The sequence below is a fragment of the Aythya fuligula genome, chromosome 1 (genome assembly GCF_009819795.1).
Source record: "Aythya fuligula isolate bAytFul2 chromosome 1, bAytFul2.pri, whole genome shotgun sequence".
Taxonomy (NCBI): Eukaryota; Metazoa; Chordata; class Aves; order Anseriformes; family Anatidae; genus Aythya; species Aythya fuligula.
Genome location: NC_045559.1, coordinates 78208332 through 78226841, shown reverse-complemented (window position 1 = coordinate 78226841; position 18510 = coordinate 78208332). Strand labels below are relative to the sequence as shown.

Here is an 18510-nt window from a genome sequence, read left to right as displayed (position 1 = left end):
TTTCATGAGTGAAGAGTGTGGGAAGCAATGGGAAAGGAAAGGTGTTGTTTCTGCCAGCATTAGTACCTAAACAACATGCTCATTAACTTAATGACAAGAAAATTATTTCAATCTATTTTTTTTTGTGTACTTGTTTTAAACATCCTTATGTGTTAACCCTGTTCCATCTGAGTGAAGAAAAACATTTTTCTTCATACACAATTCATACCCGAATGCCTACCCTTTAAATGCTCTGAAAAGTGTTACTCTGCCATATGGCCTGTGGCAAAGCAATTTGCAAATGCAGATGGACTTATTCCAGCACTAGAAAAGTTCATCCAACTTTTTTCAACTCCATTCAAGCATGGAAAGCCTCTCTTTGTATGAGTTTCCTCGCCTCTCTTTCTATCATTCTCACTCTTTTCTGAAATGAGGAGAGTACTGTGAAAGGTGAAATAAATCAGTTCCTGTGAGCTATGATTTGGGGTCATTAGTGCCAATACTCCTATCTCCCCTGTGTGTCAAGATCTACAGGATCTGAAGAAAGCTTTGTTTCAACTGATCCATTTTTTTCCGAGGGGCTCTGCAGTGTCATCTGGATCTTCCTTCAGAAATCTGTTCTGTTTGTAGTTGGAGTTGCACAAACGGGCAAGTGTTTTACTTCTTTGAATAAACTTTGCAAGTATATACGTAGGCTTCCCTTAAAGCATTTCACTGAAATATTTTTTCTGTATAATTGCTTAGCCATCTCTCAAATATAAAGATTAAGAAACTGGAAAAAAAAAAAAAAAAAAAAAGCTAAAGTATGTAACATTCATTGCACTAAAACCAAATCCAACTTAATCATGCAACTAGTCTTTCAAGAAAAAATATATTATTTCAAAGGAGGAAATGATCTGTCCTCTTCGGATACTAGGTGTTCTCTTCCCAGGGGAACTGGAGCAGTTCTGCTGAAATCCTGACTTGCAGAGGACTCCATGTGTCAGGGTATATAGATAGCACTCTGTGGACAGAATGGGACTAAGAAAACCCCATATAACACTGTAAGAAAAAAAAAGCAAAAACATATAAGCTCCTTAAAAGAGGTCAGGTAGATAAAATAATTTATCATCTTGTCATTAAGAGTTGTTTCCAACAGGTCAGTGCAAAAGGACAAGTTGGATGGCACAGTGTTATTACATGTCTTTCCAAAATGCTGATTGGGTCCTAAGCCACTTGACCCACAAAGTCAGAGCTTTCCTAGTACTCCCTGCGCTTCACTACTGATGCTATATTGACCCCTCTAATTCACTTTTGGACAGAGACTTTTCCTCTTACTCTTTTGTGGAAATAGTCTTTTTAGCATTAAAATCACTATAGACAGAAAAAAAGAAAAAAAATGGGGTGAGAGGTAGGGGCAGTAGAGAGAGTGAAGGGGCATTTCACTTTAAAAGAAAGATGTCAAAACAAGATACTTCCAAATTTAAACAGGTATATGCTTTTAAAGATCTAAGTCATTGAGCCAAACCTTTCCAGTGGAAAGATTCAGTTTCACCATCTCAGTGTTTTCTCATAACTACTGTTTCATTAGAAAAATTATCAAACAACTCTATTTTGACATATGTATTTTTATATCTATTATTGTTTTCTCTTAGGTTCAGATCACTCAGTAGACAAATCAACCATGACAGTGGAAACTGAATCCAGCAATGTTGATGACTCAAATCAGGAAGCAGAGCCTGTCCAGCTTTTGGATGATGAAGCAAACAAAAATCTACCAGTCAAAAAGAAGACTACCTGTTGCACAGGACTAAAGGTTTGGTTCTTATCAATATCACCACAAATTACTGATGTAATATGTTAAGAAATCTCATTCAAGATTTGGCATTACAGTTTACTTACTTCTTGTTCCCCCTGTCTTTTCTGGAACTAAATACATACTGTAGGTGCAGGGAAGGGTTGGATCTCATCTAACTTTGCCCTAAAAATAAAATAAAATAAAAATTCTAATCTAACATATTTACTCTTTAATTACTTATAGTTAAGTCCCCATTTTGGTCACTGAAGGCAGGTAGTCTCCAGTGGAAGACTTGAAACATCCTAAAACAGGTAACATTGAAGTCTAGAGGTTGTTATCAATACCCATTTTTAGAGCTAAAACGAGGTGAGCTGAATCATATTCCAGGACTTCGTGTAATCCATTGATTCATGCAAGCACTTACGTTTTCAGGAGAACACAGGAACAACAGACTGAACAAAGGTAGTAAACTAGTGAGGTTTTTGCTTTCTTGTTAAAGACTTCAGTATTTACTACTTGTGGCTGAGGTACAAATAAAAGATTATTTGTAAAATATAGGCAACTGTAAACCTCTCAGACACCCGGAGTGGTTTGGCTCGAGGATCAGGCAAACTTTGTTACATTTCTTCTTTTATCTGACTCACATCTGCCACCCATATACATCTGTAAAAATAGAATCTAAGCTCACAGGAGACTCACAGGACAAACTTTGCCATCATATACATGGGCAATGCTTCAAGACTGTGGATCTGTATCTGCAACATCCTGTGACTGACTTTATGGCAATTAGAGTTTAGTAGACATAATACCTTGCACGTAACAAAAGACAAACTGTTCTTCTACCTCACATTCCTGTCAAATATTTTAGGGTTTACATGGGGACTGCATTTTCAAACCCAAAACATCTATGTCATTTTTGTTTGTGTTTTCATGCTTATCAGCAGTTTGCAATTTCAGCCAAAACCTCTGAGACCACTGCTGGCATAAGGCAGGAAAGATGGTTCTCACAGATTTTTTGTCAGTTGAACTCAGGAAATCCAAAACTGGTCAGGACAAAAGCCTTCACTTATGTGATTTTTTCTTTATTCCTTGACTAAAACAAAATAAATGCACCTATTTTCAAGCATGTGCTTGACTTCATTTCTTACAGTAGATAGAATTGCAAAGTTTGAACATATATTGACTTTTGTTTACTTACCCAAAGTTGTGCTGTATTGGAACTTTTACCCAGTGAGCAATAAGTCTATTTGTTTTTAGATTATGTTGAAATAGTTAGATAATATTTAAACAAACTTAGTTTAACTTGTTATCAAATACACCTTTATTTGCAAAAGCCACAATGTGTGTTAGTGGAAGTAACTATAAAATTACAAAGAATGCCAAGCTTTCCTTTAGGAAATACATGATATAGAAGCAACACAGACATGATTCACATATTTCAAAATATATTTTAGACAGAGAGGAACTCAAATCAGCCTGTACTGCCTTCCATATACTAGAATACCATGAAAACTTGCATAAAGCCATAAAGCCATTTTGGTGCCATGGCTAGCTATATGGTTATGAACTGAGATAAAGTAAGTGGCCGAAGCAGAAAATAATTGGAGCTAAGATTAATTTTAGGTTGGACTAGTTTCATTAAATCTATCTTGATGAGGTATTTCACCTGTGGCAAATTTTTACATTTCTGTGATATCTAGAAATCTCACCATTTTGATTGCCCAATATGGGCCTCAGCTTTTTGATAAATTTAACCACAGGATGCCAGTAAGGTAAACAGTCCCCAGTGAGTTGTCTGCCAAATTTAAGTTTTACAGTCCAAAGGATTCCTCCTCTGCAATACCTCTGACCACCAAGGCAGGAAAGATCAGGCTGTCTGACCATTGTCAGCCATTGCAACCCTGAACATGAATAAAGCAAGTGCCTGCTTTCAGTGCAGCGCCCACTACCAGTCCTTTGCTGTGGGGAAAACCTAAGCAGGGAGCAAACATCAGTGAGTCCACCCTGGCACCACTCTCTCATAACTAGGGTACAAGAAAATTCACACACAATGTTGTCACTGCAATTTCAGTAACAAATAAACATGATGCTTGTTCTGCACAGTTTTACGAATATTTTGATCTCTATGTTACCAGTTTTCCTGTCCATACTTCTAATTATTTTTTTGCCTTAATCTTCCCTCAGATGTTTCTTGCTGCTTTGTCATTCAGCTACTTCAGTAAAGCATTGTCTGGTGTAATTATGAAAAGCTCCATCACACAAATTGAACGAAGGTTTGACCTTCCAACTTCTACCGTTGGTTTCATTGATGGGAGCTTTGAGATGGGTAATAATATTCTGTAACATGCAGCAGACTGTTTAGAGAACTACGAGATGTAGCATCTGACATTAATTTTGGTTCATTACTTTCTAGGTAATTTGCTGGTGATTGCATTTGTAAGCTACTTTGGAGCTAAACTTCACAGGCCCAAAGTCATTGCTGTTGGATGCTTTACTATGGCTTTAGGGAGTCTTTTAACAGCAATGCCTCATTTCTTCATGGGATAGTAAGTACTTATCAAGACTAATTTCAGTGAAATTAGATATTGCTTTCTGATTTTTGAATGAAAGCTGCTATATTTTAAGACTTAGATTTCCAAAAACCTATAGCACCTCACTTTAATGTGCAATGAATTGCACACCACTATTCATTATATCTGGTTGAAAAAATATGACTCTTCTGAAGTAAAAGATCAACTTCTGGAAAACAAAACAAAACAAACAACAACAACAACAACAACAAAAAAACACAACAAAAACAACATGAAAATCCATATGCTTTCATTTTCAGTCAGACTTGTGCAGGGAAGAGACAGAGAAGTAAGTCATTTTACAAAATCAATAGAAATACATGTTTTATTTAAAAAATCACGTTCTTTGAAAGTCTTCAACTATGCTACTACCCTGATACTATTTATTTAACAAATTATATACTCTTTCTGAATGGCTAACTGTAAGAACACCTTATTGAGAAAATCGGTGGTAATATAATAATGTGGTATGGCTGTTTGCTAACAGATGTCAGGATAACGTAGTATGGAAAGTCAAATTATTATGAACCAAATTTCATATAGCTATCAGAATTCACATAATATAGAAGTCACCTATATGATTTGAAAAAAAAAAAAAGTTGAAATTTGTGCTGTTTTGAGCAGAACCTCAACCAGCTCTGAGCTGATAACCTTATACTGGTGAATATCTCTACCTGAAATATGACTTTATTTATAGTAATGAGTAACTCTCATGTAAAATCAGGGCTCCAGAGATTACTCATTGAAGAAATCAACCTACAGAAGTCCTCACTGGAAGAAATCCATCTCCTTGAAAGAGGAAACCAAAACCTTCTTGTGTAAGATGGTGTATTTGTGAAACAAATTCTGTGCTGTTCTGTAGCAACTGCTCACACAAAGCAGCCTTTCAGCTTCAGAGCCAGCAGATGCATCAGTGCTCATAGAACTGGTCCAAGGGCATTTTCTGTTCCAAATGCTCATGTCTGGTTAAATTGACTTACCGTGGCTGGTTAAAATAATTTCTATGCATCTTCTCCTGATTCAGAGAATTACTGTATTTTGCTTATATGCAATAATGTTTCTAGCTATAGCTTTGATACAGTGATAACATAATGAAACACATTTCTGTTGCTCTCTTAAGTGTATTAGAATAATTTAAGCTATACTAATGCAAAAAGAAACCTACAGAATGCATATATATATATACACACATATATATTTTTTGTCACGATAGTGGATCTTGCACTAGTATTAAGACTTGTATTTTCCAGTGCTTAAGCCAAGCTATGTATCTGTCTCATCTACACTGGGAAACTCATAAAGTCTCTCATGAATTTGGACCTCAATTTTCATGAGGAAATTATGCACTATCTCCTGTGATGAACACTCTTTGTTTCAACCTCAAAAATAAGCCTGCCTTGTCTAATAGAGCCAGCCTAATTCCTAGAAGCAGTGTGTGTTTTACCACGTTGTTCTTTCTAAACTCAGTGTACTTTGCACTCGATGGGGCTCATATCTGGGAAAAGCATGATGCTAAAGCAGTCAAAAAACTTCCAGCACCTGAGATGCTCAGTTTGCTTCCCATATACACAGATAGAGTGTCATTTAAACACTATATTTATCTACCTGCTACTATACAACAACTATTTCTAAATCCAATGCCAAATAACTGGCAAATAGATACCTCCTGAGGATGACTTCTCCATTCCTTACATCTTCCCCATCCTCCCACAAATATGTATCTAAGATAAAAAGGGAGACTCACAATCCAGAGATTTTCCTTTTTCTCCTCCACAGTTTGGTCAACATAGGGATCTCACTTGGAATAGACCCTAAATGTTGATAGCAGAAATTCAGCCCTATCTGAATTGCTTTCAAAAGCCCTTTTGATCTTTCCAGCTTAAAAGGTTTTGTCTTCCAAATGCACGATTCTAACTTTTATTTGCTCTTTATTTTTGCTATTCCATATTTTTAAAATATGCTCAGTAATTTTCCTTCTTGTTCCTTCAGTAGCAGTCTGGATTGATATTTAAACAAAAATAACTTTCTCTTTAGGGAAACAGCAGTTGCATTGTTCCTGCCCTACTGCACTGGTATTTACCTACTGATCATTGCTTCTAAATGTAATATTGTGTGTTTTCAGTTATAAGTATGAGACAGCATCACATACAGCACCTTCAGCCAACTTAACTTCAAGCATAAATCCATGTTCCCTTCGTCAAGATGTGAACAAAACCTTGTTGGAGACTTCCAAATCAGGTAAGGAACTGTAAGCACAAATACAGGAGTTAGTTTTACCTTTGGTTGCAAGTGGAGTAACTTATTACCCAATACAAGATTCCCAATTAGGTTTCTAACCTCAGTCTCTACTTACCTGAGAACGTTACCAACACTTCAGTGCATTTTGTTCATTAAATCTGTTGAAGAAATATTCAGCAAACACAAATTACTAGGATCCAGATCCCAGTTTTCCTATGTTCTCACTTCCGAATTGTAATAAAATGACCCTAACACTGAAGGAGATGCAAAGAGATTTCTGCAGGGATTCAGTTACTCAGAACCAGGGGCTTGGGGGTTGGAAGAGATATGGAGGGGGGTGAAGTCGCACAGAGTTAACTGGAAATAAATGGAGATCTCTATGATCTTACTTAAAATATGGAATACAGCTGTTATACATGTTGTCACAGATAGAGAAAAAGTCAAGCTGTGTCCCACCAATCTTCTAAAAACTTCTAGTTTTATATGACAGATAACATATTTATGATAATATCAGTCTGTATTTTTTTTCATATGGACATTTTTTCTGATGGGTGATATTTATCTGTATCTTTAGAAACCAAATAAAATGGGGGTGGAGGAAAGTGGTACTAAAAGATTATTAAAAGTTATAATACAGCCTGCCATTAAACTTCCATAAGGCGAATGCTGTTAATGCCTTAAATACTAAGTTAAGATCATGTGCTGAATTTCCTCTGATTTGTCACTATTCCCCATTCAACTATTCTATTATGAAAACGTAACCTCTCATTATCTACAGATTGTGAGAAGGAACCATCATCATACATGTGGATATATATCTTACTGGGAAATATGTTACGTGGAATTGGTGAGACTCCAATAACACCACTGGGCATTTCTTATCTTGATGATTTTGCAAAGGAAGAGGATGTTCCTGTATACGTAGGTAATCTCAACATAAAGTAAACTGAGAGATTCTTAGTGTGAGAGGTTGATCATCCTCTGCAGAAGAAAACATTAAGCCATTGAAATTTACTAGCATTTGCTTCATTATATTTCCAGCATGTTTGCACACAATAGGCATGTTCGGCCCAATGTTTGGTTTCCTGCTGGGATCTTTATGTGCCAAACTATATGTGGATGTTGGATTTGTGGATTTAGGTAAGTGAAGCAGAGGTAAAGTGAAAGTAACCTAATGCCTGTTGCCAACAGGTTCCTCTACACCAGATTTTTTATATTAACTGTATTAATTAAACTATATTTCAATTACCTAAATTATGATAATTTTATTATAGACTTTGTTATAAATTTCTGAAAGCTTTTAGGACAAAGGCAGAATTATACAAGGAAAATATTTTAGAATCCTCCTTTAGGTTTGAAGGATTAAAATATACATTTAATTTTAAACATTAGTACCAAGAACTCTTACAGACCAAAGTTTTTCTAAATTGGGATCTTAATAAGAGGGTTCTGTTAGCACACCAATTATCTTGTTTTATTGGATTACCAGCTCTTTCAGCTGGGCATTTAATGTTACTTACAATTCATTTAATGTTTGCAGTAGCCTATATTCTTTTTGCCAGTTCTTGCTTATTTGAATGAAAAGAAAACACATGTATGTAATCACATCCACAGAATGCTAAAGGGAGCAGGGTAATCCCCATAAGTGGTGGCTATGGCCCTACATCATATTCCCTTAAGAGGCAGGAATCACCTCTGAGATGGTGTTTCCTGGCCACTCAGTTTCCTAGGTGTTGGATAAGGACCTCTAGGTTATCCGGTGTGACACAGAATGGCACTCAAGATAAGATGCAGACAGACAGATTAAACAACGCCATTGAGGGTATCATTCCTGATGCCTTCAATGGGTGAAAGACCTCTCATTAGATAATTATCATTACCACTGAAATTCAGCCATTGCAAAAATGTAGCCATTTTAGCAGACAAAAAGTGGGAAGTTTTGTCTCATTTAAGTAACTTGGTTCTGTTTCTTTTATTTCTAGGAAGCATCACTATCACTCCACAAGATTCCCGCTGGGTGGGTGCATGGTGGCTTGGTTTTTTAATAGGTGGAGTAATCAGTTTCCTAGCTGCTATTCCATTTTGCTTCCTGCCAAAGAGTCTGAAAAAGCCAGGGGAAGCTAATCATGACAAAACTTCATCTAGTCTCCTGGAAAATACGGGAGCCATCAGGAAGACACTTACTCCTGCAGAACCTAAGCCAATGAAGTGGTCAACAATGATGAAAGGCAAGTGTTTTGTATGTTGTATAAATATGGAAAGTAATTGGCACAAAGTACTGCAGAAATGTGATAGTTCTTCAGAATATTTTGTCTCCCATACACTTCATTCTAAATGAGTTAGCTATCCCCAGGAAAGGAAGTGTCCAATAAGTATTACGAGAAGTTAAGGAGCTTCTTCAAGAACAGCATATGACAGAGCAGAGATTGCCAATGAAAATGATAGACGATTAACATTCATTAAAACTTTCAATTAAAACCTTGAAAATTTCCATAAAATAATACTGCATATAAATAATGTGTGATGTCTCCAAGCACTCTTTTACCTGTTTTTAAGGAAAGGGGAGAGAGAGAGAAGAGGCAAAATGCATAGTAAAAGTAGTTATTCCTTTTTTTTTTTTTTTTTGAGGTCAATGGTCTAGTGCTAAATAAAATTAATTTATTCAAGCTATCAGTATAAGAAAAAAAATGGCCTGGATGACAGTTAGTTCTTTGTGTTCCCAAAAATGAGGAAAAATTCCATTTTTTCTCCCAAGCAACAACCACAGGACAAGAGGAAATGGCCTCCAGTTGTGCCAGGGGAGGTTTAGGTTTGGATTTTAGGAAAAAAATCTTCACTGAAAGGGTTGTGAAGCATTGGAACAGGCTTCCCAGGGAAGTGGCTGAGTCTCCATCCCTTGGGGTATTTAAAAGATGTGTGGATGTAGTGCTCAGGGACATGGTTTAGTGGTAGACTTGGCAGTGCTAGGTTAATGGTTGGACTTGATCTTAGAGATCTTTTCCAACTTAAATGATTCTGTAATTCTATGAGGTTCTGTATGTATCACTGCCTGAGTGGAACCTATCTCTGAAAGTTTGCAATACAAATTTGAATAGTGGAAACAAAATTTCAGTATCAGGAGCTAAAGAAAACACTAGAGGGCTCCTTTGCAATATAGGAAACCAAATTATCTTTCTGATTGTTGTAGAACTCATGGAGCTCATAGAGACTCTGAAATGCGTTGCTGCCAGAGGAAAATATGGCAGGCTAAAATGCCACTTCTAATTGTGCAGTCCTTACAATAAGGGGGAAAAGGTGAAGGGAAGAGATGGCTTTCCATCATCAGAAATATTCTACTGTCTTAGTTCAGATCACAGTGGAAGATATGCCATTGGACCATCTCCACAAAGCAGTTGGCACTTAGCCTTGAAACTGTGATGATATTCAAGTAAGCTAAAACAAGTCTCTGCTTCAGAAAGGAGCCCTTTTTTCTTCTCATTATAGGATTCAGGCCTTAATCTGCAGTTCTGTGTTCTTTTAAGGCTCTTTCTCCTTATCTCAACCTCTGGAGTTTTCAAGAGCATGGTTTGTTTTCAGATACTCACAAGCAAATGAAGATCAGTAGGACTTGCCCTTGGACATCTAAGAGAAGCATTTTGCCCTAAATGTCACAGATTACTCACCAGTAATTATTTCATGTACATGTATATTTCAAAGCCAACTCATATATCCCTTTCTTTCAGATTTCTATACCTCCCTGAAAAAAATATTGAGTAATCGAATGTACTTTACATTTTTATGTTGCTCACTGTTACAGTTCAGTAGCTTTATTGGTTTCTTGACTTACAAGCCAAAGTACATGGAACAGCAATATGGACAATCTACATCTAAATCTAACTTTCTAATAGGTGAGTTACACTGTAACTGTTTATCTTGTAAAAGGTGCATGGGGAAAAGTTGTGTCATTCTGTTTCTGGGACTGAATTCCATGTAGAACAGACTGATGTAAATGGCAGTCTCTCCAAACTTGAATTAGATGAAGTCAACATATAAGCTACAGTTTTGGTGTCTATGGAACCATAATAAATAATTGGATTATATTCTTTATATTTGTATATATGTATGTAATATTCCATTCAATTATTTATACTATATTCTATTATTATAGCAAAAGCACCGAAAATATTCAATGAATCGTGTGTGGGAGTTTAAAATGCTTCAACATCTGACTGCTGGGTACCTTGCCAAGTGGGAGCAAAACGCTGTGTCAACTAGCTGGGCATACAGGGGGGGTTGAGAGTTAGACACTTCAAAATAACATACACAACCCAAGGATTAGGCTGAGCAGAAAGCCTCTTAGACTCATTATAATACAACTTTCAGCTGCCAGGGACGTCAGCCTGAGGACAGAGTTTGGCTCATAAGCTCAGTGTTACTCTTTTATTTGAACATTCCCCTTCAACAATCTCTTTCAGGACTGACATCCTTACCCCCTGTTGGTATTGGGATTTTCCTAGGAGGGCTCATAATGAAAAAGTATAAAATGGGCATCATTGGAGCAACCAAGTTTGCATTTAGCATGTCATTTGTGTCTTATGTCCTCACTCTCTTGCACTTTTTTGTTGGCTGTGAGAACCATGTGGTAGCAGGAATAACAGTGTCCTATGATGGGTGAGTATAAAATGAAGACTATGTTTTTCTTCATGGCAGCAATAGTTCAAATAATATACTAAGATACCAAGGATAAAATGGGAACATGCTTAGAGGAAGAAAACACTAACAAGTGTCATTGTCATAGTTTTGTTGGTCAGCAGAGTGTCAGCCTGCCAAAGTGCAACACTTGTTGAAATTTACTTAGAAACACATTAGCAAAATTGCATCACTACCAATGAAGGTTTTGGCTTCTGTGGAAGTGGCACTGCTGTTTCACTTAGTGCTATCTCTACACCAGAAGTAATCTTCTTGCAGAGTGCATTCAGACCCAGTAAAAAGGTGAAGTGTATGTACCGGAGCATTGGTAGCACATTCTGCACAGAGATAGAAAGACTGCTGCATCCTAGACTTTCAGACTGCTGTAAACTAAAATGAAGATTTTATGCCTACTGAAGTTGTTCTCTCCTCTCAAGATAGAACCAGGGTTTAAAAGTTACAAGCTATTATTTTTTCCTGGAGTGAATAAAGATACCAGAATAGTGGGTTTGTGCAAGAACATCGATCCAAAGGGCCCAACAAAACACTAGCATATGGGTTGGCACTATCTCATGTCCATCTTACTAAGAGTATTTCATGGCTGGTGGGGCCCTTTCTGCATCTCCATGGAGGCTTACCCACAGTTCATCAATTTGACAATGCAGTTCATTAATCAAGGCATACTGGTTCAAAGCTGAAAATATAGAACACGACAGGCAGGATGCCAAGGATTTTAACATTTTATGGAAGCTGAGAACTAATTGTCTGCCTCTTGCCCTGTTCCCTGCAACACGTTCATTAAAAACCCAAATAGTGGCCTAGGAAATGTGTTTAGTAAGCTCTGAGATGAAAGAGATGCCAAGCACATAAGCTTAGTTAAACAAGAAAGAAGATGTGGGAAGACATCCCCCCTGTTACAGAACTCAGTTCAGGATGTCTGAAAGTAGAATCAGTATCAGCTGATCTAGAATCTAGAATCAGTAGCAGCTACTTTATTTGCTATAACATTCTATGTAAATTAGTGATCACTTTAATATGAGTGTGAGTAGCATGGAATCTGAAGCAAAGAGATCAATATTGCAGAGACTCAAAATACATATCCTGGGCTTGTGAGATGGGTTTCGTAACAATGACACCATTGTGTGTAAAGGGCTATGCTGACATCATTGTTGCATTAAAAGTTATTCTTACTCTGTCGAGTTGTTCTTACTCTGTCTCAACTTAACTTAACAAGCAAACCAATTCCATACCATGAAAATGCCATGTTTTCTGACTGCAATTCTGACTGCAAATGTGCCACCAATGTGTGGGATCCTGTATGTGGGGACAATGGACTGACATACATTTCAGCATGTCTAGCTGGATGTACAACTTCAGTGGGACATGGAAAAAGCATGGTAAGAGCCTGCTCCAGCTTCTGTTTTTTTACTAGCTTATTTTCCATTTAAAATCAGGATTTCAGCAGTATAATGCTTTTAAGGGAAACCAAATTTACTGGGGAACAGTCAGGTCAGTAAAGTATTTATGATTTGTGGCTACGAACAGCATAGAAGACATAGACATTTCTCTGAATTATTGCAGATTAAGAAAAAAGCCCTAGCTCTTTGTTGTAGATACTAACTTTCATCTTTTGTGGACTGAATGTGAGAAACTAGTGATTCAGAGTGTTTATATGTTGTCTGAAGGTTGCCTGTGATTTGCTTCTCATAAATCTCATTTTGGCCACCCTGAAGTTTTTTAACCAGTAGTTAAATTACACTAACATGCCATAATATCTCCCATGATACACATCAGTATTGTAACAGCAGTTTAAAAGGCAAGTCTAAATGTCTATGAGAGTGGAACTTTTGCCTACAACACAAGCCTGCCTCTGTAGAGGTTAAGGTTCATGGACCACAGTTCCCCTTACATAAGCAGATCCCCATGCCCCACAAGGCCTAATTAAAAGCTATTGCTCTTAAGCTATCTGTACACCTACTGCTGATCTTGGGCAGGGGTCTATATGAGTTGTGTCTTGACAGGTAGCTGCTTCTTACAGCTGTGAGGTACCTCTGGTGGATCAGCCTCAGAAAAGAGGGACAAGTGATCCTGGCATTTTCACAAAGTCAATTAACAGGTGGAGACAACTAGCACGTTCCCTTGAACCTTGCTGTTCCCCTTCAACTGGTCTTCAGGCACACAAAGGCTGAGGACAGGTTCAGAGGTCTTGAAGGTCTTCAACATCTTCCAAAAAGTGATACTGTGTCCACTGATAAAAAGATGCTGTAACATCCCTTCCTAATCTGAGCATTTGTAGAAAAGAAAAGAAGCTGCTGCCCATTGCCTCAAGAAAGGCAAGCAAGAAAAAAACAGGATGCTTAGAAGGGCTTCAGACTCTGCCTATGTCTGAAGGCAGGATTCCCCATTGTGTGAGCAATGTCCCACAAAATCCGTTTTGTGTCTTCCAGGTCTTCCATAACTGCAGCTGTCTTAAAGCCAGCAGTTCATGGTCAGGAAATAACTCTGTCACCTTGGGGCAATGTCCCAAAAGTGATGATTGTTCAAAGAAGTTTATTTATTATACAGTAATACAAGTCATAAGTGGCTTTTGTTATGCGTTGGGAGGCACACCAGCATACATGATTATGTTTAGGTAAGTAAAACTGTGCTGATGATTGAACTTTTCCAATGCAGGGATCAAAATGATTCAGAACCACATATGCAATTTTACATATATGTTTCAGTAATCCAAGGAAAAATTTCAATTAGTAGAAAAATGTACTAGTGATAAATTTCATGGGAGTCCTGAGGGCATTATCTCACCCTAAATGAGCACAGAAAAGACAATACAAGCTCATCTCCCTTCCTCATTGCTTTGAGACATTTTTCTGAGTGTTGACTATGTTAATATTTGTAAGGAGATGTCAGAGACTGGATATATAATGGATTCAACATCAGTGCACATATTGGACGCTTGAAGTGTGGTTCCTCATGAAACAGATGGTCATGTTGCCAGATGGCTTTGTGTAGTTCTAGATGTAGTGTTGTACTGAGGAGTGTCATTCAGGTATAAGAAAGATGCTGCACAAATATTGCTACTCACTACATTTTTGTTCTAGGACAATATGGTGTTTCTATCAGGTGAGGAAAATGTATGCTATGGAATCAAAGCAGTTGAGGAGCCCATTTCATTAACACTAGTATAGACTGTGATAATGATTTTAAAATTTCAATTCTCTAATTATACTTAGTGAATGGACTTCCCAGGAGATAGATATGTGATAGAAAACAATAGATTCATTCACCTTTTTCATAGCACTTAGCATATTTTCAGCAATCGTAGGAAGCATTCTCCTTGCAAAGCTTGACTTTCTGTCATTAAGAGTGTTCAATCTGAGGAAATTAACAGCAATTTAATAGGCATGTCTAAACACTTGATAGGCAAATCCTTCTTATCCATCTTTCAGATGCGTTCAGCCAGAGTTGAAAGCTCTTGCAGTTGGTCTATACACACTCATTATGAGAACACTAGGTAAGTGAAATCATTCTAAGATGCTTTTTTGCATGGCTTTGAATAGCACCAATACAATCACCATTTGTGAAACATGTATATGTGAAATAGCTGAACATTCTGTGTTGTTCCTAAAGGTCCAACATACTCTGCAGAGTTCATTGGTAAGTCAGCTGACAACTTTGAAAAGATTTGACCTGCTGATTAAATGGTGTTGCGCTCTAGGAGCCTGGTGTTCCAAAATGGGCAGAGTTTCTGAAAAAGTTTATATTTTATCTTGAAATTTGAAATAATTCTGTAAGGTTCCAAACTTGCCATTAAACCAGTGGCTAATCGAGATGCAGTGCTGCAAGTAAAACACAAAAGAAGTGCTCTAGCAGGACTTCATTCAACACCAATACAACTGTGTCCATAGCAAAGTGCTTTCTCTACACTAAAACTTCCTTTCCTGGAACAATGTAACAAGTTAAATTTCATTTCCCTTTAAGCATGCAGCAATGCTCCTTTTTTTTTTTTTTTTTCTTTTTTTTTTTTATTTTATTTGAGAGTAGCTAATGAGATGGTTGATTAACATGCCTAGGCTGGCAAGAAAACACTTCTCTGTTTTCTTTTGTTCTCTTCTGTTCTCTTTGTTGATGGAATAAGAATACCAGCTTTTCAGAAATGTTGAGAAATATGTGTTAAGAATCAAGCTGGATTTGCTATGGAGCCTAAAAAAATGACAGCGGCTTCCAAATTTGGGCTGTAGTCTCTGCTCGGGATTATGATGAGACATTTGGAGACAGGAAAGCGCACTCATTTTGTCCTCTTGTACTTTCTTATTCAAACAATGGAGGGGCAGAATTTCTCCCCCATCACTCGGGACAAACAATGCCAAGCTTGGAACTTTTCTGGCAGTGGGACAAATAAAAATAAAAATAAAAACAAAAACATTAAAAAAAAAAAAGAATTTCTCCTTTCTTATAAGCTTTTGCTTCAGCACCTCCAGAGAGTATGCTCGTTCTATTGTAAGAATGTGTAGAGTCACAGTTACTGATTTATGAAAGCTGGCTTTAATCTACATTGACTTGGAGATCAAATCTGCTCCGCTCTTCCTTCTGTAAGCAATATTCCAAATATCCCAAAACAGCATTTCTCCCATCATCTTGGCTACAACCCTAATGATCATAACTTACAGGCCTTTATAGATATCTTATTGAGTTCACACTCTCACAAGAGCCCTAAAATACAACAGGCTGAGAATATACCTATTACAACAAAATACATTATTTCCTATTTAAGAATACAGGATGCCCATGTACAAGCAAAGACAACATGAAACATGGTCCTGTGCATGTTGAAGCACATATTTCTCTGAAGTCAGTTCCCACCCTTGCTTCAGCAAGGATAGGATTTTGTCCCATGCCTGCCATCTTTTGCAGTAAAGCATAAGCTTATATCTGGCCAAATCACACTAAGGATTTCATTTGCTCTACTCCCATAGACATTTTTGAAAAGCATATTCAGTACATCTAGTCCCATATACTTGGTGGCATCCCTTCAGACAAATTGACTACCAGACACTATCAGACAGACGAAGGGAAGAGCCAGCCTGGTTAATTCAGGCTGTGTGTAGAAGTGGGAACTGTATCAGTTCAGTGCTGCAAACACACAACTGGTCTACCTCTCCCGCACATCAGCTTGGCATGCACTGGATGCCACACTCAAGAAACCAGCATGATGGAAGAATCAGTGTGCTCAACTACAAGCCTGGCCACCATTAGACCACACTCCCTGGGAACTGATGCTCCCTGGGGCACTGAGAGGGTGTCCCAGCTTGAAGTTATTCTGATAAAAGTTCCCCACAGTCCACCTATTACCACTTTTGCAGCAGATGTCTTGCTACTAAGAAAACGTAATGCTGCTTTTGAAAAAGACATCTTTTCCTGTGATATCTTGAGACATTTTTGCTTTTTCTATTGCAGCTGGGATTCCTGCTCCAGTTTATTTTGGTGCACTGATTGACAAAACATGCTTGAAATGGGGAAGCAGAAGCTGTGGGCAGCGGGGGGCTTGCAGGTTATACGACTCCAATGCATACAGGTAAGGCAAAGTAGAGCACCAAAAGCCTTATGCATTTCCTTTATACAGGTAGAAACTCCTCGGTCTGTCATACTGTAATAATGTATGAGGCCACTGATCAAACATCATGGTCAGATACTAGCTCTGGACTCAGATTTGGTCATCACAGAATTCCTGAAATTGAGGAATTTTGGGATTAAATCTTAAACTCTTGGCTTTTTAGCCAGTTTTTAAATTGTGCAAAAATCCTTTAGTGTCAATGACAGGGACTTTTGGAATATCTAGAAAATATCTATTCTAATATCATTTGAATCAATTTAAAAGACCTAGGGCTTTATGATTTACCAGTAAGAGGAAAGACACACAAATTTACCTCTGCAACTATTTTCATAAGCAAATAGAATTTTATATATTTAACAGATGCTTTTACTAGCCAAAATGTCCACTTTGTTGTGCCATTAGCTTTCAAATTGTCTTCCCCTGAACTATTATGTGGATTTGGTATATATGTGATTCTTAAAAGTCTTCAAAAGTGATTTTCTTCAGTTTCTTTAGAAACAAATAACATCTGTCACTACCTTTTATGCTCTATCCCACAGGTATGTCTACCTTGGTTTATCAGCATTGTTGAGAGGTCTTTCTTACTTGCTTGCGATCCTTTTCTTTACATTTATAAAGAAACACTTTCAAAATAAGAACTCCAGACCTACAGAGAATGGAGGAAAAGAAGATGTTCCCATGAATAAAGATGATAATTGCAAGAGCAAAGAAAATTTGGCGGGTTCTCCTGATGCAGAGAACGAATCATGTATTTAGAAAGCCGTCTAGACCTGTGTGGCATGAATCAGGACAGCTTCCTTTAAAAACAGCTTTCACTTTGTCATGAATAATTAAATAATAGTTTAGAAAGTTCAGAAAGGCAAACCGGTAGTAAATCTGTGAACAACAATAAGAAAAACGTACATATAAGTATGAAATCGACTTACGTATACCTGTCTATAAATAACAGACAGAACAAATTATAGGAGCTGAACAGAGTGATGAAAAGATACAGAAAAGTCTCCCTTAGCATTCTCGACAGAGCTAGTCTACAATTTTTAATGGGTTCAAAGATGAATGGTGGCAGAACAGTCACAAAAGCCTCACAAAATGTGACGTGGATCCCATACGCAGATCTGTGCAGTGGAGTGACGTCAGAATGACAAACTCAAGTCTTACAGTTGCATTGTGATTTCATCAATCAGAATTCAAAACAAAAACAAAGCCTTCCAGCAAAATGCTTACACCTTAAGTGAGTCATTGCAACAAACTGCTACTGCAAAATTAACAAAAGCAGTATTTTTCCAGGAAATATTTTTGTCTTAATTCAGATGAACGTTTTATGCCTTAGAGTAAATAATTATGCTTACAAATCTCAAAGTTGTAGCAATTTATTAAAAACGTGTCGTTTTTTTTTTTTTTTTAAGTTAATTCAGCATGAAATGTAATAATTATTCTGAATTTTATAGTGATTTCTTAGCAAAATTCATCCAATGTATGCTAGTAGTTTCATTGCTATGCCACGTAGTGTCCAGCAGAGGACACTCAAACAATAATTTTACACCTATGGCTATTGCAAATAATGTATTTGTGATGTTCCATCTTTATTGTTTTGGGAGAAATTCATCAATGGGCAGGCAAAACACTCATCTGTGTTTTCATGCACTTTTTCAGCCCAAGCCTTTAGC

General features: G+C 37.3%; 1 protein-coding gene across 1 annotated transcript; it reads left to right on the top strand.

Moving 5' to 3' along the window:
* Nucleotides 1-1714: 1714 nt before the first annotated feature.
* On the top strand, nucleotides 1715-17599 carry LOC116489009 (solute carrier organic anion transporter family member 1C1-like). Its single transcript, XM_032187081.1, has 14 exons — nucleotides 1715-1774; nucleotides 3941-4082; nucleotides 4170-4302; nucleotides 6449-6564; nucleotides 7343-7489; nucleotides 7606-7704; nucleotides 8547-8792; nucleotides 10287-10451; nucleotides 11019-11214; nucleotides 12467-12629; nucleotides 13680-13864; nucleotides 14679-14743; nucleotides 16687-16804; nucleotides 17383-17599. Exons 2-14 carry the CDS (start codon nucleotides 3941-3943, stop codon nucleotides 17597-17599), a joined length of 1992 nt encoding a protein of 663 aa, XP_032042972.1. The 5' UTR covers nucleotides 1715-1774.
* Nucleotides 17600-18510: the final 911 nt, after the last annotated feature.

What these genes read in the sequence shown, in the direction of transcription:
- LOC116489009 (XM_032187081.1), top strand. Translation starts at nt 3,941, where the DNA reads ATGTTTCTTGCTGCTTTGTCATTCAGCTACTTCAGTAAAGCATTGTCT. An exon ending in GGATGTTCCTGTATACGTAG is followed by an intron (nt 7,490 to 7,605) that starts GTAATCTCAACA and finishes TTATATTTCCAG; the next exon opens with CATGTTTGCACACAATAGGC. An exon ending in ATAACAGTGTCCTATGATGG is followed by an intron (nt 11,215 to 12,466) that starts GTGAGTATAAAA and finishes TAACTTAACAAG; the next exon opens with CAAACCAATTCCATACCATG.